Raw genomic sequence first — 24,461 nt, forward strand, 5'->3', positions numbered from 1 at the left:
TTTTCAGATACCTAATGTTTAAAAGGAAATAATGAACTGGTAACAGAATCAAGCACAATAAAATAAAATAACAAAGAATAAGATCCACAATCATACAATCACAGGGATTGGAAGGGACCTCGAAAGATCATCCAGTCTAACCCTTCTGCTGCAGCAGGAACACCTAGGGCAGATCACACAGCAACACATCCAGACTGGTCTTGAAAGTCTCCAGAGAGGGAGACACCATGACCTCTCTGGGCAGCCTGTTCCAGTGCTCCGTCACCCTCACAGTAAAGAAGTTTTTCCTCATGTTGAGGTGGAATGTCCTGTGTGTCACAGATCAATTTTACACAAGTTAATACAGTGGAAGTCACATAGTGTAATTAGTTTCTACATCATTAGGGCTGTGTGCTTTGGAACTGCACTTAACTACAGGTATCATTAAAGTTAAGGAATTGCTACTTTTATGAGAAGAGAAGCATTTGCAGCTCTACAAACCACAGAGTAGCCATCAGGGAAAACATACTAACATCTGAAGTTAATCATATGTTTGTTCTGTCTCAGGAAATGGACTTCAGAAAAGTTTAGTACCAATGCAGTAGTATCAGTCCAAGATGTGGAAAATATTCTTTTGGTTGAAATATAATTGGATTAAATATTTCTGATGGTTTTGTAGTTGGAACTGCTCTATGTCAGGCTTCCCCCAGATTAAAGTAAATTTATAAAGAAAATAAAAATACTTTTTCTATCTACCATTTTTTTTTATTTGCTGCTTGTATGCATGTAAAAGAAAGTTGCTTTTGCAAGATGAAATATTAGGACTTGGAGACCGCTAAGGATCATTATGTATTTCCTCTTTTTTTTCCCTTTTGCTACTAATACTTTTCCAAGTAATGATGCACTCTATATGACTGTATCATGACGGCAGATCTTTACACAAGTCACCATTTAGTGTATAATCCATGACATTTAAGATCTGCAAGTGCTGTTCCTACCTGATGGTGATCCTTTTACTTATTAGAGCACCATTTGGTTCTATAAAAAGTGGCTGAATAAATTAGCTAACTTTTTCCAGGAAAGGATAAGGTATCACTTCTGTATTTTCAAAAGATCTTTCCATCCATGACATAAGAGAAATTTCACTATATATCTGCATGGTAATAGGATTTATCTAGGCTGCAAAACTCTATCTTTTAGAAATACTCATTTTGTGATTCTTTCTTAGAAGACCAGGCACCAAGATTAGCTTCCTCTGAATATCTCAGTTCTCTCAAAATTTGACTTCCAAACGGAACGCAGTAAGACTGAATGAAACTGGTCTGTGAAAAAGGGAAAGGCTTCCAATCAAATATCTTGGCTTGTGTCTATCTAATGAAATAATCTATGGCTAAATCTGCTTGGACATTTGGTTATCTGCATGACAGTTTCAGCTCTGCATTTCTAAAGAAACCATGGAACTCGCAAAAAATAAATAAATATGGGAAAGCATATGTGCTGGGGCCAGAATCCAATCCTTTGGGAAGCCAATACTTCTCCTTATGTTTTTCTGCAAAAATACAATTTGAAACTAGTCCAGGAACTATTTCCTCAAAGACTTCTCATGACTAGGGACCTTCCTTGCTGATTTAACACTCTCATTTTGCAAGATGCTGAGGCTGTGCCTTCTTCTGACTGATGTCCAAATTCCTAAGATTACTTCTTTTCTGAATGTGCTCTGAATTCCAGGATCATGCTGTCTGCCAGCGGACCCTCCTTGTACGTAGGGTCACGCAGGGTTGTGGTCAACTAGAATAACTGGATCCCAGCTACTCCTTTGCATCCAAGAATGGTTCCATTCTGAAATTAGTACTGTGTGAGCAGGTGCAAGATCTCTGTGGGGAAAAAAATCGTTAACTCTGAATAATCCCAAACTTGATGTATCTCTGGAAATCTGTGCAGAAATACAGCTTTCACTTTTCTAAATCTAATTTCTGAAAGAGCAGCTCTGTTTCTTTTTGTGTTCATCTGAATCTCAGGAGGAGTCAGTGCTATACTGAAGCTGAGATTGCTTTTTGTCTCTATTTACTGCAAATCAATGTGTGCTGAGTTCACAATTCACCCTGGTTATGTTCTACATGTCTTTGCTCTTGGATGATGACTTGATGAAAGTGTCATCCAACTAAAGAAAAAAGTTCACCACCACAAGTTTTAAAAATGCTATACAAATTCTTGGGATCATAGATAAACCAAATGGCACATATGTATCAATGACAGATGTCCTTTCAGTGCTGAAGCTATAGGTCAAAAAATCCTCTCTGGTTTGAAAAAACATCAAAGAAACTGTCAAGACTGTCTGGGATCAAATTCACCTCTGAAGTAGCTCTTTATTTTACACAGAAGATTAACCAGATGATGGAGGACATTCACATTTCTTTGATTCCTTTGACAATATTCCCTTTGGGGTTACTCTGATCTGTTTCACAGGGCAATTCTGCTTGAAGCACCTGGGGAGGGCCAACGCCAAATATAATTCCTCCACAGGGCAGAAAAGAGCTTCTTCTCCCTTATTTGTTGGCATTTCTCTTGGAGACTTCAGCAGACTTCAGCTGGCCAAGGGTAATGGATCACACTGAAATAGTAATTTAGCCAAAGCTTCAGAGAAGTTTCTAGAGAAGTTGCTATCCCCAAAAGTGGAACTAAGGAGAAATGTACGTGCTCATAGCACAATTATAAAATCCCACCTCGACTGTCAGAGGCTGGGAACATTTTTGTGGTCCTTCAATCCTGTGACAATTCACATTGCTTTCTGAAAACACTGCAAAAAGTTTCATCGCTCTATAAACAAAGCATTACAATGTCTTATTTTAAATAATGTCTCAATAGCCCATATTTTTTAAGAATTCTGTTGAACATTTCTAGCACTTTGAAATTTTAAAAATGCTGTATATATTAGCCTAGATTTTTTGGTTAAACTATTACCTATATAAAGCTGGGGGGAAAAATAATAAATAAAGCACCTGTCCCTTAGATTATTATCCCTTAGTTGCTTTATTTCTAGCATTTCCACTTCTGGTGGATAGGATACTAAGAGTAAAGTAAACATACAATCTGCATCTTAAAACAAACTAGATGTTAATGTTTTCAGTACGTTCAGTCTTACGCCATCAAACAGAGTAAAATGGAATAGCATGAAATTGACCACGTTCTTTCAGGTGTGCATATTTACTTCAGTGGGACTTAAGTGTAATGTCTAAATGCCTTGCTGAAGTGGGATGGGTTGTCTGAATCAGAAGCTAAATATGCAGGAGAGGAAGTAAAGATTCTAGAAAAATTAAACAGTCACAAGAAGAAACAAAGTGAAGAATTAGGCAGCATAGGACAACATCCTAAGAATAATTTGATAAGCATTTCCAACCTGTTTAAAACAAATCAAGCATCTCAGATTTGAACCTACTGAACCTAGTATGCATTTTGGTAGGGAAGGGGGAGGTCTGGCATGCCTATGTTTTTTCAGCCATTGTGTCACCCTTTTTCAGTACCCTACTGCCGCCTGTTCAACTGCCTTCTCCTGTCTCTCTCCTCAGGTTTGGAGGGTGTGTTGCTAAAATCACAGAATTGCTCTTCTAGCTGACACTTATGTAGAAAGTCTCGTTTTGAGCTATTGTCATTAGGACATAAAAATTAAGTCATCTCAGTAAATGAACTGTAATTTCTAGTTTATTTTGGCTAGCAGTGGTATGGACCCGCAACACATTTTTACGGTTCAGCTGTACTGTGTACAAAAATCTGATACTCAAAACTTACGTTGGTGTGGGTTGCTTTGTTGTTGTTGTTGTTTTTTAATTATGTGAACATATAGGTAAACTTTTGTTTAGTGTTATCTGGGAACTGATTTGCCTACAGCAGTGTATTACATATATTTTTAGGAATAGAATTTAGTCTTTTTCACTAGGTTTGACCAAAAAGACCATCCAAAGAACCTTTCCCCTCCATTCAAAATTGTTAAAAAAAAACCCCACAAAGCAAATCTTTCTGACAAAACAGAATTATTTTTCCTTTGTTCTAGAACATGACATTGCTGGTAATGCTACTGTTATCAGCCTATTCTTAAGCAGCACAATTCCCGGGCATCTCTCACAGCATTTCAAATCAGTTGCATAAAATCCATAGCAACTAACTTCAGCATTTGGTCCTCTCTTCTGATATGGAAATGTCCTTGGTTATTACATGTTTGGACAACTTCTGACTCCACTGACATAATAAATAGTATCACCCTTGAAACAGCCATTGCAAGAGAGCAGAGTCAGTGTGTTATATGCTAACCTTGGCAACGGTCTATCTAAAAATGAATGGACAGAATCAGGAAGATTAAGAAGACATTTGTCTTCTCTTTTCAGAGTAAGAACACACTGCTCAGATTCAGAAAGTCAAAGCTGTATTTCACATTATAACACAGAACTTCATCAACAATAGCCTAGAAGTGAGGCTCTAAACAAGGTGTTTCTGACCTTATTTTAGGAAAATAACTTATTTTAGTCCTTTGTAAATGGACATTATCACTGCACCAATAGCCCAGGCAGATCTTTACATATTCTATAGGATCAGCAAATCTTATCTTCATCCTGGAATGTTTAATCTTGATCCTCAAAGAGACCTGTGGGTATTTACAAAGATGCAGGAGAGCAGTATCCCTAGGAGCATTTTAGTATTGGGAGAAAGATGATACAATTTAAAAGATTAATATAAAAAAATAAATTAAAATATTAATAAGATTGCTCTTTTTGGATCCTGCTCTATTTCAGCCTCTTGGAAAAGTCTGTCCATGTTGACTACAGAAGTTACCAACAATACACACTGAGCAGCACAAGCACAGTTCCTGATAGCATATGTACAAGCTGGAGTTAATTCTCAATTAGCAACACATACTTCTGCTGAATGTTAGAAAATAAGTCTATGGGAGTAAGATTTATTATTTCTATAGTAGGAACCACAGCATTTCCTCAAACTACTCCTAGCAATTCTGGGGCAAAGTCAGCAGAAAGTTTACTACAAATATATTTACAAAACCTTTGCAAATTTGATCAAAGAAGGCAAAAATTAGTCTACTCTTCCTGGCTTCTATTTTCTTTCCTCAAAATAAAATTACTTGAAATAACAGCATGATGGCAATAGAATTTTACAGCAAAATCATATTACTTAATAGTACCTTGTATCCTTGCTTCTCTTATTACTCTTGGCAACTACCAAAAACTTGCCTCAAAATTTCTTTTTCAGCAGTAGGCCATTAGTAGTTAAAATAAAAAAATAAATTAAATGTTATTTGAATTATTGCTTTATGAACTGTGCAGGGGAGGGGCTTTTCACCAGAGAAGGCAGTGATAGGACAAGGGGTAATGGTTTTAAACTGAAAGAGGGGAGATTTAGGTTAGACATCAGGAAGAAATTCTTCACCATGACAGTAGTAAGGCACTGGAATAGGTTTCCCTGGGAGATTGTGGAAGGCCCATCCCGGGAGGTGTTTAAGGCCAGGTTGGATGAGGCTTTGTGCAGCCTGGTCTAGGGTGAGGTGTCCCTGCTTATAGCAGCGAGGTTGGAACCTGATGATCTTTAAGGTCCCTTCCAACCTTAACCACTCTATGATTCTATGATTACACCTACATAACCTATTGTGTAATGTGGCTTATATATTAAATATTACCAAAACTGGTGTCAAACATGATGAACAAAATGGGAAAGTTAATGAGAAGAAGGATATAGGCTTTGTCTATAGATATAAACTAAAGAAAATGCTGGACATTAGCAAAAAATGCCAGCCCATTTTGGACTGGATTAATGAGGTTCAGCCAAAGCAAAAGTTTAACTTTTGCTAAAAGGGTCTCCTGTTCCTCATCTAGGAAGATTCCATCTCAAAAGAGCTAACTCCTTCCTTTCTTTGGTCCTCAATAGGAGACTGTTTCCACACTCACTTCTGCTCATCCATCTCCCTAAAAAGCTGTTCTGCTCTTCACTCTTTTTGTTTCTCTGTCTGAAGAGTTAGGAGAGAGCTGTTAAAGACTGCTGGTTTTTGCAAGTCTTAAGCTCTGAGCAGGGAAAGGCTTACTGACCCATGACAACTTATGTGTCTTCCTGCAGGGTCCCTCATTCTAGAGGAATCTTAAGTTGCAGTGCATTTCAGCTTCTGTTTTTCACTAGGAAACATGATTTCAGTCATAATCTCAACATCTAACATCACTGCAACACAGTTGAACCATTTTTTCCCTCTCCCAAACAATGAAAAATTGTACTTTTTGCAATCCATGGAAACACAAAACTGAAAATAGGCAAAATTTAATATGATTCTACGTCATGTGCCCTGTGCTTCTACTATAGCATGATAAGATTCTTATTTGAATTCACGGTCAATTTTATACTATCCAAGACAAATGACATCCCTTTAATCGTCTTTAAAATACATATAAATCTGAGCAGCATATATTCTTTAACATTTCATACTGAATAAACCCAAAGATATTTACTACTACTTGAATGATTTGAATATTCTATGTATTTTATTTCAGCCAGGCATAAGCCACTGCATGTTAAAGCCACTACATATCTTCTGAATTCATTTAATAACCTTAAATTTGGTGTTTTGCATGAGAAACAGCACAAGCAAGTATATGCCTACAGATACCAGTGGCCATAGTTGTCACATACTTTTATTTATCAGTCTCTTACTGTGTGTCTAACTTTGCCAAATACTAACAATTTAGTCTGAAATGACTACTTTTCCTCTTTCATCATGCTGGAAAATTTTAGCAAACATAGTTCAACTTTTTCCTAGAATGAGTTTAAAATTAGTTTATCCAATTTTATGTGTTTTCCCCCATCATTTAGTAGCTCCACCATCCCTTTAGGACCAGAAATAACCTTGAAACTCAAAAAAAAGAAATTGGGTACCTGTGCTCATAAAAATAAACCTAGATTTATGAGTTGTAACAGTGAGAAATAAATAAATCACTATTTATGTGTGATCTAAGAACTCCATAAGGATTTGCTCCAATCAGTTGCTCAGGTGTACTAGATGTGCCAATTTTCAATCAAGATGATAAGCTATCCCCTACAAAGAAATAATTAAATGTTTATGCAGATCTGTGATGGGCTCATGTTCACAGAATTGTCTGAGAGCTGTATTTTCCCTCTGCATCCATCTTGAAGACACTGCAAAGGCAGAATTCTGTGTTGCCCTGACAGTTCAGCATTTCAACTTGTCAAACCAACTGATATTAGGCTACAATTGTTAGAGAAGACATCCAGGGCCAAGCCACTTAAACTTATCAATAACAGAAGCAGCTCAAACCTTGTCCTTTGAAGGAAAAATCTCTAATCTGATCCACTGGAGAACTGCATACCTATAAAGCTCCAAATGCAGAACAAAACCTTAAGATGTTATCGAATTGCAAATCGTACAGCTTTAACAATCAAGTCATAAAATCAGTTTTCAGAGATTAAAGCCTGTGGTCTGAATGAAAAGAAAGAGACATCCAAACTGGCCTCAGCAACTCACAGTAATGTCCAGGAAGCAGCTACTGTAGGGCGTAAAAATGAATGCAGAACCATACTATTCTGACAGAAGTGAAGATATTAACACTGACTGCTTTCATAAGCAATGGTCTATAATTCAAAAGACAGTAAAAAACAGTAAAGTGGTAGTACACACAAGTAAACGATAATTTTAAATTTTAGTAGACTGTCTCTTAAAATTATCTTTATGAAAAGAACCTATTTTCAAGTCAGTTGTTTTAGGGATTCAGTACAATATTGTATGTTAACTGCTTAGCAGAGATTGTGTCACTGTAATAAAGAATACAATAAATTAGCTTTGGAACATTTATGCCAAACTATTCTGTGACATTAACACAGCAGAAATAGAGTCGTTGTTTTAACAGACTCATAGATAAGATGAAAGACATTTTTACTTAGCCAAGAGTCCAACTTTTCTGTTTATGTAAGAACCATATTTTGAGATTAATGGCATATTCACTTTGTTAAAATAACGAACAAATAGTCTAGTAAGAGGAATCCATATACAGTTAGTAGACTTGTGCCTAATTAATAGAGATAACAAAAGCACATAAAATACTTGTGTTAATACAAAGCTCAAATGAGCGTATGGAAGAAGCATCACCCATCTGTTACTTGAGCTTTGCAGTTGCCTTTGAAAATGCAGCACCAAAAAATTTAAAAAGTTAAATCTTTGCTGGGGCTCCCTTTGAAATATTGTGTAGAAATGAACAGGGCAGTCTTGTAATGTTTTTATTCACTTTCTTTGATACCTCAGTATGAGAAAGCAGAAGGTCCATCTCAGTCAATAACTGGAAAGTTTGAAAATCAAAATATGCTATTGCTTCTTATATTAGAAAAAACTCTGTTCAAGATGAAACAGAACTTTTATAAGATGGCCCTATACAGATCCTACTTACATCAAAGGCTGTTCACAGAGATGGAGACAAATTTAGTGTTAATAGAAACAGACTGAGAAGCCCTACCTATCTGCATATTATTACTCGGAATTATTAAAAGACTTGATTCAACTACCAGAATTTTTCACCTCTTTTTACAGTAAGTGAAATAAACAATGAAAGAACTTTTAGTTTCTTTTTAAAACAACTAACAATGCAATGCTATTTGCCAGTGAAAGATTTCTTGACAAAAGGAATGCTTTCATTGATTATCCTGAATTATAAATTATAGCTCTCTAATTCTTTCTTTTATAAATGAATACTCTTCACAATCTAGCCTTACATGTCAGACAAAAAAGATAAAACTTTTAAAATGGAAATTTAATTATAGTACATTTTTTTGCCAGTTGTCATTCCAAAGTCATCTATAATTATTCTCAGGTCATTAAAAGTTATTTTTTTCCTTTACTTGGCCGAACATGCCAGTTACACATCAGGTCATCCTCTCAAATTCAATGCTGTACAACAGTAATTAAGGAAATTATTGAATATTTTTGTGGGTTTTTTTAAGATAATTGCAAACAAAACATCTGCAGAAGCAGTCAAAACAAAGAGCAACTGACAGATTTTTGTTTCTGAAGAACATAAATTTTAGAAATGAAAAGACACTTCTGTGTGTCAAGAGTAAACACATACTATTGCCTTTTTGCTTTAGATGCATTTTCCCAGAAATACAATACTAAAAGATAACAGTTCACTGTAAACATCATTTTCTACTGCAACATTTCTGGATCCAAACACCTTCAGAGAGCTTTTTGAAAGTTATGACTCAGAATTATTGGATAAAACTGAACTCTCTCTTTCCCAAAAGAAAAACTTTTTTTGTTCCTTATCAGGAATTGGATGAGCTTAACTGAAAGAATAAGCACAGTTATATGTTCATAGTCAAGTGTTTTATTTTCTTTGGGCCAGAATCCATCTAGCAATGCAGGTACAGAGTAACAAAAAAGAGTTTAGAGCAGGTTTCTTCCCTCCAATGTTTGTTGTCTGTAAGAGTCTTGAAGAATATCTGTTCCACACAGATGCCCTTCCCTGCCTAACTGTAATTAGATGGATTACCAAACAAAATCTCCTAAATGTAAAGAAAGTGAAGTCTAGCACTCTTTAAACTGTCTCAGTTTTATTTTTCTGTAGTTGTATATAGAAACATGATGCACACTTGCTGACCAGGAAAGATCCTTGGACTGTAGGACAGCAGTACCTGTTTACAGAGCTGCAGTGATGTAGCACTTGGAATAGAGAGGTATTTATTTTTCCTCCAAAGTCAGAATATTTCTTCATTAGTACCTGCCCTGATTTCAGGTCTAAAACTAGACATCTAGTCTATAGTCTAGGCCACAAAGTTTTAATTGTACTTTATGGCAAAAAGTAGTAACAGAAAAGTCAGAAATCACAGAACTAGCTCTTTTTACTGGGAACTTCTCAGAATGTTGGACTGGGCTCTGCATGCAACAACTATACATTTGTAAAATAAGTAGCCTTGCAAAGCCAAAATACCTCCCAAGCACTAAAAATCAGAAGCACCTGAGTGGTGTTGTTTTCCTTTGAAGTGAGGTAGAATTAATGTACCATTCATCTTTCCATCCTTTGGTTTTACATTTTACAAGTAATTAAAAACAAACAAACGTAAAAGATTCCAAACTTAAGTATATCAGTGTTTCTACATAATTCCTGGATGTTTCATGCTTCACAGATGCACCAATAGAATTGTGTGGTTATGTGTTTTTACAGCTGACCAAATCTACTCAGCAAGTTAGCACAGGGTCTGTCTCAAACAAAAGGATGAGCCTTAAAATAATAAAACAGAGGAGCATGCCTGTCTGTTCATCTGTTTCCCTATTTAAATACCATTTAAAGCCATTGACAAATTTCATCCAAATAATTTGTGTTTCAATTTTAAACGAATTTGACACAATCCTGCCAGAATTTAATTCAGGAAGATGAGAGAGAGCCAAACTAGTGTCCTCATTCAGGAGGCTCCGTGCAGACAAGCAGAAGTCTAACATCAAATACCCCATTTGACAGCAGATTCCTGGTTAATTGGGTGATGCCTCTTGCCTTGCATGTCTGTCACAAGGGAAAATGGGATTACCATCATAAGGTGGTGAGATTTAGTAGACAAATTTTTCAGAAATCAGGCTTCCGTTGCCTATGGGACATCTTATTTTCCTGGCTCCTAAAACAGATGGCTCAGAAGTTCATTCAACCATTTATTTTTAATTACAAAACTTGTTCTTTAGAGACTAAATCCCCTTTGTTCACAGAGGTGATACATCGATAAATACATATATAGGAAAAAGAGAACTGGATTGATGGGATGTGTGTGTGTATGTATGTATATAAACACATACATATTCTCAGGCATGCATAATTAGTTATTATTTTAGTCATAAATTGAAGAAGTAAATATACTTCGGCCAGTTCAAATGTAAACAAGATTTTTCTTTGGTTTTGGATAAGACCTCCACTGACTAGTTCAGAGGAAAAGCCATCCTTTCCTGTCTCATCTGCTAATGTTTTTGCCAAAGGATAAGAATGATTAATAATGAAGTGAAGTTTGCCTTTAAATGGAAGGCAGTATGGCATAAATGGATGTGAAAACTGGAATAACTGAACTGAAAATTGCCGTCAGAAGAGAAGATAAAATGCTCAGCAGAATGTTAAGGCTAAATTCAAGGCATCTGTGGCACATCACGGGGAAGGCACCTTTTATGTATTTCTTCTAATTACTTTTAGTAAAAGACTACAGAACTGCAGTAACAGGACAACGGGTAATGGTTTCAGACTGGAGAAGGGTAGATTTAGCTTGGATATTAGGAAAAAGCTCTTTGATATAAGGGTGGTGGATCACCGGAACAAGTTGCCAAGAGAGGTGGTGGGGGCCCCATCCCTGGAGACATTCAAGGTCAGGTTTGATGGGGCTCTGAGCAATCTGTTGCAATATGAGATGTCCCTGTTCAGGGGGGTTGGACTAGATGACCTTTAGAGATCCCTTCCAACCCAAGACATTCTATGCTTCTATGATAATAATATTTATGAAAAGAGATCCATGCATCCACGGAACAGTTCATGTTCAATTTGTGCAGAAGAGCATCATACTAAGGAACTCCCTATCAATACTTTTCACAAGTATACCTAATCTACCACTTCTGTTCAAAATGCTCACATACCACTCTTTTGTTATAACCAGTACACTCCCAACTTGCCGGGTTTTTTCACTCTGTACCAAGAAATTCCTCCTGAAGCAAAGTTAGTAAACTAATTTTTAGAGTGAGTGATTTTTAGCTAATCCTTATAATTATTAAAAAACACCAACAAATCTAGAGATGGAGACCTGTCATGTGAGAAAACATATTATCCACTTTTTCTCAAGAGTCATTATGTTTTCTTCACATTCCTTCTACCTGGCAGATATGAAATTAATAATTTTGCCCCTCAGGTTTGCTCTAAGATGGTGAAGGTTCATTTGTCTTAAAGAGCAGCTTGATTTCTTCCTCTGCAAATGTTTTGAAATGGAAATCTAATAAAGTGAGTAACTAAGTCTCCATTTATATGACTGCTTTTCACATGACCAAAGATAGTCCTACCTGGTAGTTCTTTTTACAAACACTCACTGGATTAATCCAGCTGTAATTGTCAGGAAAGAATCTCAAACACTTCCCCTCATGGTACTGAGGAGCTCCTTAAACCAAACCAATCTGACACTTGGGTTTCATACTATGTGTCATTATCATCACTAGAATGTGTCTATGTTCCTTACACACTTCAGCCCATGGGAGGAGTCTTCCTGTCCTCTTCCTGCAAGTACAGCCCCCTTCAGGTGGTCAGGGAGGGAAAATGTTCCATTTCTCCAATGAGACCTCTGGATGCTGTAACTGAACTAAAAATACGTATTTAGGGATTGATGAAGAAACAAAATTGCAAGGATCAGTAATTTCTATGTATCTCCAGGTTGTTTGGTTGCTGATGTTAGGAAGTGTTTGTGTGCACAGGCTGAAGATTCTCAGATACAGAGAATGAACCTGCGACATCCCCTGCAAAGAAAAGACATACTTGGGATGGAAAGGCAGATACTCTGATAACGCTTTATTTTCTAAAAGAAAATGTTTATTTTTCCCTACCATTGGCAATTACAAATCTGAAGAGGCATCCAGAATAATGTGGTAAAACTCAGACTTTTGTCTGTAATAGTCTTTTTTGACTACAAAAGACTCTATTGATCCCTCTGTACCTCACTGTTCATACAGCCTCACGGAAGGACAGATGTCATGATATATCCCTGCTTGTGAAAGTGGAGTCCAGGAGAACTTATTAGACACCATGGTGACAGCACCCCTTCCCAGTGTTTGACAGAAACTCAGAATCACAGAATGGTTGAGGTAGGAAGGGTCTGGTCCATCTGGTCCAACCATCTCATACACTACCCTGGCTCAACCAGGACTGCTCAGTATCATGTCCAGACATATCTCCATGTCCATGCTTATCAGGGCAAGGCTATCAGGTACATCAAGCATGATTTCCCTTTTGCGAATCCATGCTGACTTCTCTTGATCACATTTTTGTCCTTTGTGTGCTGGGATATGTTTTCCTAGATTAATTGTTTCATCACCTTCCCAGGGATTATGGTGAGGCTGACTGGCCTGTAGTTCCCTGGGTCTTCCTTCTTGCTCTTCCTGAAGACAGGAGTGGCATTTGTTGCAGCTGCACTTGCTGCTCTTTACGGCTTTAGGGTTTTTTGGTTGTGTTGTGTTTTTTTTCTTTGCTTTCATGGACTTAAAGAACTTCCAGAGGGGAATTTTAGACTGTGAGATTAAGAGGAGGAGAACTGGATAGAAAGAGATTTTTAACGCGAATTTGGATTATTTAGGTTTTTCTTGACCCAAGGTCTCCAATAATACAAAGGAAGGCGGACAGCATTAGAGAAATCAGCTCAGGAAGGAAAAAACTGGGAGCTTGCTTTCAGGCAAGTGGATGCCAAGGAAAAATAGTCATATAGTAGTCACAGCTGAACTTAATTTGTATTTTCAGTAGGGCCATTTCCATGAAAATGCTTTTTTTTTGTTTCCTAATCAGAGCTAACTGACAACTGACACAGAGACATGGACATACATCCCACTAGGTACTATTTGATTGGAATTCTCTTAAAATAGCTTTCCTTCTTCACATCCAAAAGCTGTGATTCACCTGCTACACTGCAGAAAATCCAATACTAAAGTTTACCATTCTGTGAAAGCAGAATGATTCCCAAATCATGGGAATGATTATATATCAGAAAGACATTAGAAGAAAGGATGATACAGTAGGTATTCTTAATTTTCAATTTCTATTAAAACTGTAACTTGCTTTCACAGAAAAACCATACATGAAATGTACATTCACTGTGGAGTTCAATGCAACTTCCTACTGAAATTTGTTACAGCTTCAGGTTTGGAATTGTAACTTTAGAAATACCATGGAGATTTCCCATGGAAATTAAGATAGTGCAGTATCTGCAACCCTCGTCCTCAGGGTTCCACTGTCTCTGATCTGAGGCCTAGCTCTGATACAACAGAGCTGCACAGCCTTGCTTCAAACTTCTGAGAAAATTGTCAACTTCTAAAAAACAGCTGTAAGAAAGAATCTGCAGTCTGACGACAAAGTGGTATTTTCTTACAAGCACAAAACTGAGCATGGTTAAGACTTCGTTATATGCTTGAAAAAAAACACCTTATTCATGGGCAGTTCCCCAAGGCACAGCAACAAGAAGGAAGGACTTAATTCCCAGTAACACAAAGATCCCTCCTCTTCTCTTGAGACAAAAAGGTCAAAAGTTCCAAAGCAACCTGACAGAGAATGGCAGATTCAATTTTGACACTTTGGAAAATTACCCAGCTGAAGCCAAAGCAGTGAGCAAAAGGAATAAAATTAAAAAGAATACTCTTAAAGAGTGTGGATTTAAAGGGTTCCTATGCTCCATTCTTCCAGAATGCAACAAGCCTTCTAGGAGAAACAGTTAGTTTACAACTAATCTGCAGCAGTGATCCAAGAGCTTAGGTGTACCAGGAGTAACTCCTGACAAGCTCAGCTGATGGGGTAGAAAAGACAGCGAAATGAACAGCGTTAATTGAAACATTTCTGTTACTTCCTTGTACGATGAACGTGCAAATTCTCTGCCTGGAAAAATTATTGGTTAAATTGACAGTGACTGGTTTTTGCAAATACTCCAGGGCAATAACTGTATCTTAGCACTGAGAAGTAGAGCTCTGACTGTTAAAAAACCCCTGTAATTTGGGGATAGTCTATCAGAAACTTCTTTCACAGCAGTCTTTTAATTAATTTTTTATTTTCTTAAATTCCAGAGTTTTCTGGTTCAAGAAAGGAAAATATGCTGATTTTCCACAATAACTGCAAATCTCACAGTGAAAAAAGAAACATGATGAGAAGACCATTTCTTTCCTTAGTAGGCCTTAAATTTTACTTTACTTTTTCTCCTTAAAGTAGCTGCTTTTAATCTGAACCTATCCACTAGTAGACTCAAGAAACAACACTATTTACAAACAACATTTCGTAACAGAGAGGCCACAGCAAGAAAAATTTGCTGGAGCTCATTTATAAGTTCGGGGTTTTCCAGGAGACTATTTTATCTGGGCCACTGCCTCAGTGCCAGAGTGCAGGGACACATACTAGAGCAAGATTTGTAACTTGTAATGTGTATGAATGACAAAACACGTTTCAAAGAACTGAAATTATACCCATGGAAATATGAATATGGATAAGAGGAAACTAAAAAACATAGTCTACCTTAATAATCCTTCAACATTCCTATTCAGGTTTTAGTACAGACACTTTCAGTCATTTTGGGTCAGATTTAGAGACTATTCAATTCTGGACTTTCAGGCAGCAGAGGATTCCCAACCTACTTCAGTCAGGTAAACAAGGTTTTTTTAATAGCTATTGATTCTTAGATCCTCAGGCTTCTTATATTAGAGCCATTCTTGGTTCTGTGCTTACATTCAAGGTGGTTTCTTTAGTTGAAGTATTTGTGCAGCTATTTAGCTGCCAGCAATGGCTGGGGGAGTGAGGTCTCTACAGCAGTGGCTGGCACGGCAACCCTGACACCAAGCTAACAGTCTTACTCCTCAGATAATGTGTCTGAAGTCTGAAGGACTCCGGTATCCTGCCCCTAAATAACTCTAACTGTGGGTGACTATTCTACAATTCTTATTTTACAACTATATAAGCATGAAAATGTGCATCAGAGGAATTTGAGATATACCGTATAATGGAAATGTCCTATCACACATCTCCTGATTAATTTTCTTCCCGTCTCCCCTTGCCCACTTCTTATTTTAAATGGCAGCACCCTTCTAGGCTCATAACACCAAATGAGACAGCTGTGGGGTGAGGGAGCTTTGAGCACAGCGACCAGTGATTCAAATGCCAGGCAACCTGAGGAGGCCTTGATTTCAGGCCTTGAAACAAGAAAACCCCTTTTTTCCAAGTCTGACTAAAATGTGGTTCACAATGGCCAAAATCCAATAAACCCCTCATTTTTCTAACCTGACTCAACCTTTCTAGCCTAACTCAACATTCTAGATTAAATCTAATCCAGCTCTAAATGTAATTCCTTGGCCCTCCTGAGCACTACACTGAAAGAGCACTTACATTTATATTACATTTCTTCAAAAGGAAGCAAAGCCCTTTAGAAAGTATGTAACTGCTCTACTGAGGGTGATTCAACCAAGTCTGGAGATATTTTTTTTCTTTGCTTTCTAATAATAGATGTTTTTATTTACTAAAGTAACAGATAGGACTTGTCAATTACAAACCTCTGAAATCTCATTTTGCTAAAATGAAAACATCTTTCAAATGCTTTGGAGAACTATTAAGATTATTGAACGTCTAGCTCACCGCTTCAAGTCTCCAAGTGGTTCACTAAACCCCTAGGAAACAGGCAAGCAGCATACAATTATCACAGTAATTAAAAAGGTGCAATGACTCTTCTCTTAAAGACTCCTGTTATATTAATTCTATGGTATGCTTTGGAGACTGGCATTATTTTACTCCTACCCAGCTTAATTTTACCATCATTAGTTTATCAGCATCTCTTTTTAAGCCCTTGGGCCAGTTATTAGCATGTCACTTGCTAACAGTTAACCAATAACCACTACACCCTTCAAAGCAGTATCTTCTGCAATAAAAAAGCCAATTTGTAGAGACAGATTTAATATCATCATTCAATTTAAATTTTTCAGTCAGCCATCACCTTCTGCTTTTAATTTAAGATGGTTACTGTTTACTTTAATGAAAACACAAATAATTTGGATGTATTACAAGATGTTACCAGGTAATAAAATACTTCCAGTACTTAGTGGTTTATGAGACTGAATGCGTATTTTAAGACTCAAGAGTATGTACCACTGAAAAGACCAGAAAGCATATGATGTTCTTAAATATAACTAAATTTCTGGATTTCTCCCTCTACTGGGTCTGGCTGGGATGGAATTAATTTCCTTCATAGCAGTCTGTATGGTGCACTGTTTTGTATTTGTGACTAAAAGAAGGTTCATAACACATCAGTGTATGCCAAGCCTCTGCTTCCCAAGAAGTTGCTAAACATCTGTCTGCCAATGGGAAAAAGTGAATTAATTTCTTACTTCACTTTGCTTGTAAGCACAGCTTTGGCTTCACCTATTCAACTGTCTTCATCGCAGTCCACGAATCTTCTTGCCTTCCTTCTATTTTGTTCCTGTGCCACAGCAGAAGTGACTGAGTGAGCAGCTGTTTGGGTACCTGGCTGCTGGCTGGAGTCAACCCACCACACTCTAACCCCTTAGTACTGACAAGCTCACTTGCACAGCACCCTGTGTTACATTATCTCATCATGTAACCATATTATGAAACTATGAGAAAAACTGTTTAAAGTTTAAAATACCTAAGTATTTGTCTATTAAAGACATACTTACCTTGCCTAGACAGATAATCTTACATTATTATGAAAGGCATAGTGACCTAGAAACCCTCCTGAAGGGAACTCTAATTAATTTTATGCCTCACTTTTGACTAAGCTGGTTACCTTAGTCTAGTAAAGAAATACAAAACTACTATAACTTGTGTACTGCTTTTTTTTTGCCTTTTTTTTTTTTTTTCATTAAATACTTCTTTCCCGTAATGAGAGGATGGGAAAAAAACCCAAAAGAATTATCAAAGAGTTATTACTTGCATAAGCTTGCATCTTCAAAACATAACATTATGATTCTGACAGCAACTTTATTTCATTCTATGCTTGGCATCGCACCAATCAGTTCAACTGAAATGCCACTTAGCCACTGACAGGTGGACAGGTGACTATACAAAAGTAACTTTACTTCTATATGCAATGGAAATACATTATTCTTTCTGTTGAAGCATGTAGTTTTTCCTGTTAAAAAGACAAATAACACCAAGCCATATCTTAAAAGATTAGGATCAATAAGTTAATACCATTTGTTTAGTCCCAGTTCCTCTAGGTACACTTCTGCCAATCTTCCACCAACTTTACAGCAGCAAAAAGAAGACTCAAAATACTGGGAGAAAATACTAATGGCCAAAAAATGTCAATGTCTCAGTATACTCTAATATTTTCTGAGTGGCTGAATCCCAAATTAATATCACTGCCACTCTTCTTGAAAATTACTGTAAAACTGCTTTTGTATAATAGGTCTACTTTGTATCTTTTTACACTCAGAGGTCAGCACTCTTAATTATAGAATATAAAACAGGAGCCAAGACTTATACACATCTCATTTAATGAAAAGACATGCTGTCAGTCACTCAAGAAAGCAGTTCTCTGCTAAACATCATCTGCTAATCGAGCCTTAATAGTGCATGCTCACGCTGTTACACAGGATCTCTTTCCATTTTATCTACAAGTTTGATATACCTGAAAAAACATTGAAAAAAAGAAAACAGAAACTTTATCTGAAACAAATAAAACTCTTGCCATGCTTGGGATACTAGCCAAAAAAAAAAAAAAAAGGCAAACTAATACTGGCAAGAGAGGGATGGAGGGGTGTACTGAAATGGAGAGCTCAGTGCATACCTGAAAGTTAAACTTGCTTATTTATACAGCACTCTACACTGACCACTTTAAGGCACGCAGAGGTATGACTACATCTATAGAAGGTTGCTTTCAAGGTCATCGTAGCTGGCAAATGCCAACAGTTATACTTAAAAGCATTCAGTCTTGACTCCTGCAGCCTGCTGGTTTAGGGTAGACAGTAAAAACTGCTAGTGAAGTAACTTCCATTTTCAGCCCTAGAAAGATGCTTACAACTTTCCAGACACTTTTGAGTACTCACCAGCACATTTTGTTCTTGTTTTGAGAGCTGGGCCGGGAGATCCAGTTCCTCCTTCACCTGGCCTTGTAAGTAATACACTGATTTCATACTCTGTGTCAGGATCCAGGTGCCCAATCTTATAGCTTGTGGAGTCCACAGGTTGTATGTCATACCAGCTTCCACTTGAAGTTCGATACTCAACTTCCCTTTGAATAATGGGTCCATCCCCATTGATGGAATTGGCATTCAACTGTATCCACAGGTAAGTTGCACCAACTGAGGACAGCTGAGGTGGAGCAATGGGAACTGGTGGCTCTGAAATACAGTAAGTTACATAAAACAGCAATTATTATACTGGCATTTTTTCTGCTTCTGGAACACTCAAATAAATGGTTGGTTTGGTACTACATTAGAGCTGAAGATTGCAGAAAAAAATATGGATATGAAGAAATTATCACTACAGATTAACTTTTTTCCAATAAATTGCAATATGTGAACAATTTGCTTATGCATTTGGAGATTTTAACATGAAGATTTCATTCTATAACATGTAACCTCAAACCAGGTGCAACTAGAATTCTCTTCAATAGACCTTTCATGGCAAGTTTTACCTTCCAATTTAAAAAGAAAGACTGTCTCAGGTTTTCTTATCAAAACACAATTTTTACTGGAAGTAAATACAAATCTTACTCAAAACTAACCTATTTAAGCAAAAATTTATATTGTAGTCTATTCTTAGACATAGCCAAAACTGAATCTGCACGAAAACAAAACAGTTTTTTTAATTCATTAATTCTCACAGACGGTACTACTCAGCATTCAGATTTTCAGACTTCTGTGTAAGCTAAATAACTACAGTATTTTTCCAAGTCCTATATCCTGGTTAAACAGAAAGAGCTTCTAAATGAGACCTGGGGGAATTTCTGAGTCTTTACTACAGCTCTGACTCTATTCCATGTAATGGCTTATTTGCTCTGACACACAGAAGCAGTACTCCCTCTCACAGAATAAGCATGTGTGTGATCTCCTGATAGTTTGCATTCTAAAGATTTTAAAAACAAAATTTTAAAACCCCTTGTATTTATTACATAATGGACACCTCATTTTAAATGAGGCTGCAGAAACAACTCGCAGACACCATCTCTTTTTAAAGGTAAATTCATTTTTTCCTATTGATTAACCAGGAAATTACTCTGCTGTTTCATGCATCACATCTGCACAAAATTCACCTTCAAGTTGATTAAACAGATTCATGTAGAATGAAACCAGGCTGCTGTAATAAGGTTCTGTTTGATCCAATATTCTTAATGTATCTATCAGCAAACACTGCCACTTTTTTAAGGCTACACAAAAAAATTAATGTAGAACATCTGTCTTCACTAAGCTGTAAATTCAGATTTATCCGCTTCTGGCAACCATTTCCCAACGTGTTGAGAAGCAGAAAATCAAACAGCTAAATATATAAATTAGTCACTTTTTCAAGGACTTCAAAGTCAGAATTAAAGCAAAGAACATAAAAGAATGAAGCCCAAGGGAGAAAGGAACTCTAGAAATCAGTATTTCCTGAAATAGTAACACTGCTATTTTAAAAAACATAATTATCCTATGTTATGCTATCTTTTTTCATTAACAGAAAGAGAACTCAACTCACGGAACACTAAGTATACTGAAGATTAGTTGTGCCTCATACAGGTAGTGTTTCTAGCTAGATGTGATGCTTCAGGAGATGGTTTAGCAGTCATGAGGGTGTAGGGCTGACAGTTGGACTTGATAATCTTGAAGGTCTTTTCCAACATTAATGATTCTATGATTCTGTGGCTCTACGTACTTATACATAGGCTTCAGTCTGTTCAGTCTGCTAGTAATGGCTGAAATATGACATCACAAACCAGCCAACACAGACATCATCAGCATTATTTATTTTCATATTCACAAAACTAATGGATTACTATCATGAAGAACATGATGCAGTGGGCAGCAATACAGAATGTCTCCAGAGATGTCTACTAATTATTATGGATTGGAATAGACATAAAACCAGCTTAATATACTGTGGTAGATTCCAGTACATAAAGAGAAGAATATTGTTTACATTTTCAAATCTCTAGGGAAAACACGGTTACATGTCAGTAGCAATATATGGCAAACTGATGTCATTGTTTGGTTAGACACATACTGCAGTTTTATTTAAACCATTGTTCCTGAAGTATATAAACTATGGCTTCATACAGCAATAGCATGTCTGGAAACAGTTCTGACTTGACTCAAAATGATTTAGCATCAATTTAAATCATTAGGCTGTTCTGTGAACCAAGACATGAAAATGGAACTTTTATAGAGCATCCTAAGGCATTTACTTAGCCATGCTGAAAGAACAGTTAATTACTTTGAAGTTTCAAATGCTCCTAAAGGCTGTTCAAGTGCCATTCAAAATGCAAACTCAGGAGGTAGGTCACTAAGGTTAGTAGTTACACCAATTCATTCTAAGTATTACAAGTACTTGAAGTAGACAGTATTTTATTGTCTTTTTATCCCTTGGGGCATATTTTTCATTCCTTTGTGACCAAAGTGCAAAAGGTTAATGCAAGCTGCATGATTTCAGCAAAGCCTGCATATACTGCAGTTTTAATACCAGTAACATAGATTAATACTAGAAGTAGTCTTCTTACCAGAGATTGAGGTTAAGCAAAGTGAACCTTTCATTAAAAGCATGATGCTCATTATTAAGTGACTGGCTAAATAGATGAGAACCAGAGTTAAGCAGATTCTTTAATACAAACGGTGCACTACCAAATATAATGAGCCAATTTAATTACTAAAGTATGAGAGCTGCTCCTCTGACTTCTTCATTTATTCCTTCTTTAGGCAGAATGCTTTAATTTTTTTAGAATAGTGAGGAGTTTGAATCAATCAGGTAAGCAACAGACTGAAGCACCTGTGTCTTACTAAAAGCAGTTTTACTGGTGGCCACTAGGGTTCTATCAAATAAATACCATGCAAATTATTTTCCGATTACTACTTTTATGAAAGTGGTACAATAGACTTGTGATTTTACAGCTGTGTACATTCAGGGAAGGAATTTCAACTGACTGCAGAAACAAGTTTGTACCAGTGGCTATTTAGTACAACGGGTTAGCTTAAAGAGGAGTTCTTCCTCGCAGATCTCTCTTGAAATAGAAGTAAACAAAGCTATTAAATACTGTGAAACCCTTTAAAGACAGGCTTTTAAAATAGAATATTAACTCAAAACCAGGAAGCTAAGTTAATCCATAATTTCAAATGTAATGCTTTTTAAACTTTGGACAAACAGGTGACCTCTTCTTGAACTCTGTGACAACTGGCAATGGGCATAATCCCTTACATAAAGAAAACAGTGGCCACCTTACAAAACCAGAGGTCCGCAAATGACAAAAAGCTTTAGGCAGATGCTTTAAAGGCACCCTACGTAATGGATAATTTTCAGTAAATATGAGAAAAAGGCGAATACCTTCATAATAAGATGCAGCCCTTCTCTTATGCAGAGAATAAAAACAAATTCAGCCATAGAGTCATATAAACTATTTATTCCTATGTGTTTCGATATTAATTCAAAATATACTTGAAACTGCAGGTCCCTTATTCACAGTGCTTTGTGCTTTAAATTATACAGAATTTCCAAGTATCTTCTACAAAATCCTAACATACCTAGGTTTTTCAATTCTTTTAAAATTTTAATAGGGAGAGGAAAGGCATGACACAGAGATGCCAGGGGAGATTATGTAGATCTCTGAGACTTAGATGAGTTACAGAACACAAAATAATATACATTTATTCTCTGTGGCTCAGAATAGCTAACTTGAAAAATGAAAAAATCTACTTCAATAGTAGCAATAACATTTTTCAATTTTTCTTTTGAGATAAGCGAGCGAGAGAGTGGAGCCATGCCACATTTGCAGAACAGGGAGAAAACATTTAACCTGCAAGCTATTTTTTTATAATTAACTAGTAACTGTTACAAAGACAATGCCACGATATTCCCACATGATCCTGTTCATCACGTCATGAGTAGGTGAAGTGACAAAAATAAGCTATCAACCATCTCTGATGCTATATCCACATTACTAACTTCTAAATCATTATAGAACTAATCAAATCATTATAACTTTGAAGTCTTGAAAACAACTAAACAGCTTTAAGAGTTTTTTCTTCTATTTTCCTCTCTATTTTATTTTTAATATGTAAATATATTATTGTGCTCCTCTTCTGAGCTTGCAAATTATTCCATTCCTTTTGAAACAATGCAAAGCAGAGCCATTCTGCAGCATTTAACTGTGGATAAAGGGCAACAAATAGCCCCAATGATAACAAAAGACGTGGCAATGATTTTGAAACATCACAGATCTTCATGTAATATTTTTTCATAGAAGTATTTAAATAATTCCTGCCAAAGCATTTAATTATTTTATTCAATAATACCTCAAAAGAGTATGATGCATATCACATGAGGTAATTTTACACTATTCCTTTACTGAGACTGCTCAGGATGAAAACTTGATCTGACCCAGTATCCTAATGTTCTTAAAATCACTTGTAAATGCATCATTTAAGAAAATGTCATTGTTGTGTTTTAGACATATTTTGAAATTTTATAAAGAATCAAGTGTCCTTGTGCTATACACTGATAAACCTAGGCAGGTGCAATCTAATTAGTCAGACATAAGGGGATACCACGGTAAACCCTGTAGTAGTAGCTGTTTTAGTAGTAGTAGTAGTACCACCCATCTCTAATAGTTCCCTTCCCCAAACATGACTCCTCTCAAACCCAATTGCTCTGATTTGCTCACTCCTGACTCACTAACTCTTCTAAGACATCGGCACCTCAGCCTGCACCACTCCTGCTCCATTCTTCTGCTTAATTAAGTGGTCCAAACCCCTCTATCCTTCCCATTCTCAGCTTTGCTCAGTTTTTGTTTTCTCCCCACACTTCAAACATTACTAAATTCCCACCCCAGGCTTGTTTTTTTTTTTTAATTCCAGGCTGTATCTACAAGCTCTGTGCCTGCTTCTCTCCCCACCTGCCAGTCTGCTGCTGTTCTTCACAGAATCACAGAATGTCTTTGGTTGGAAGAGACCTCCAAGATCATCCAGTCCAACCCTAGACCTAACACTGCAAGCTCACCACTAAACCATGTCCCTAAGCACCAGGTCCGTATGCCATTTAAATGCATCCAGAGATGGTGATTCCACCATTGCCCTGGGCAAACTATTCCAATGCTTGAAATCCTTTCAGTGAAGAAATGCTTCCTAGTATCTAACCTAAACCTCCCCTGGTGCAGTTTGCATCCATTTCCTCTGGTTCTATCACACGTCACCAGGGAGAAGAGGCTGTTCCCCTCATCACTTCAACCTCCTTTCAGGTAGTTGTAAAAATCAATGAGGTGTCACCTCAGCCTCCTCCAGACTATAAACAACCCCAGCTCCCTCAGCTGCTCCTCACAGGACTTGTGCTCTAGGCCCTTCACAAGCCTCACTGCCCTTTTCTGGACATGTCCTTTTTATCGTGAGTGGCCCAGAACTGAACGCGATATTCAAGGTGTGGCCTCACCAGTGCCAAATACAGGGGGACAATCACCCCTCTATTCCTGCTGGCCACAGTGCTCCTAACACAAGCCAGGATGCCACTGGCCTTCTTAGCCACCTGTGCACACTGCTGGCTGATATC

The 24,461-nt window shown here is 37.0% G+C and overlaps 1 protein-coding gene across 7 annotated transcripts in view; it reads right to left on the reverse strand.

Moving 5' to 3' along the window:
* The window catches only part of PTPRM (protein tyrosine phosphatase receptor type M), a 469,539-nt gene that overhangs the window by 259,347 nt on the left and 185,731 nt on the right, over positions 1 to 24,461 (reverse strand). For all 7 annotated transcript variants that reach the window (XM_051611050.1, XM_051611049.1, XM_051611048.1 and 4 more), the window contains exon 7: positions 18,782 to 19,075. In XM_051611050.1, the coding sequence (XP_051467010.1) occupies positions 18,782 to 19,075 (294 nt within the window). The remainder of the gene's footprint in view (positions 1 to 18,781; positions 19,076 to 24,461) is intronic.

Source organism: Apus apus, chromosome 2, assembly GCF_020740795.1.
Source record: "Apus apus isolate bApuApu2 chromosome 2, bApuApu2.pri.cur, whole genome shotgun sequence".
In the NCBI taxonomy this organism is placed as follows: Eukaryota; Metazoa; Chordata; class Aves; order Apodiformes; family Apodidae; genus Apus; species Apus apus.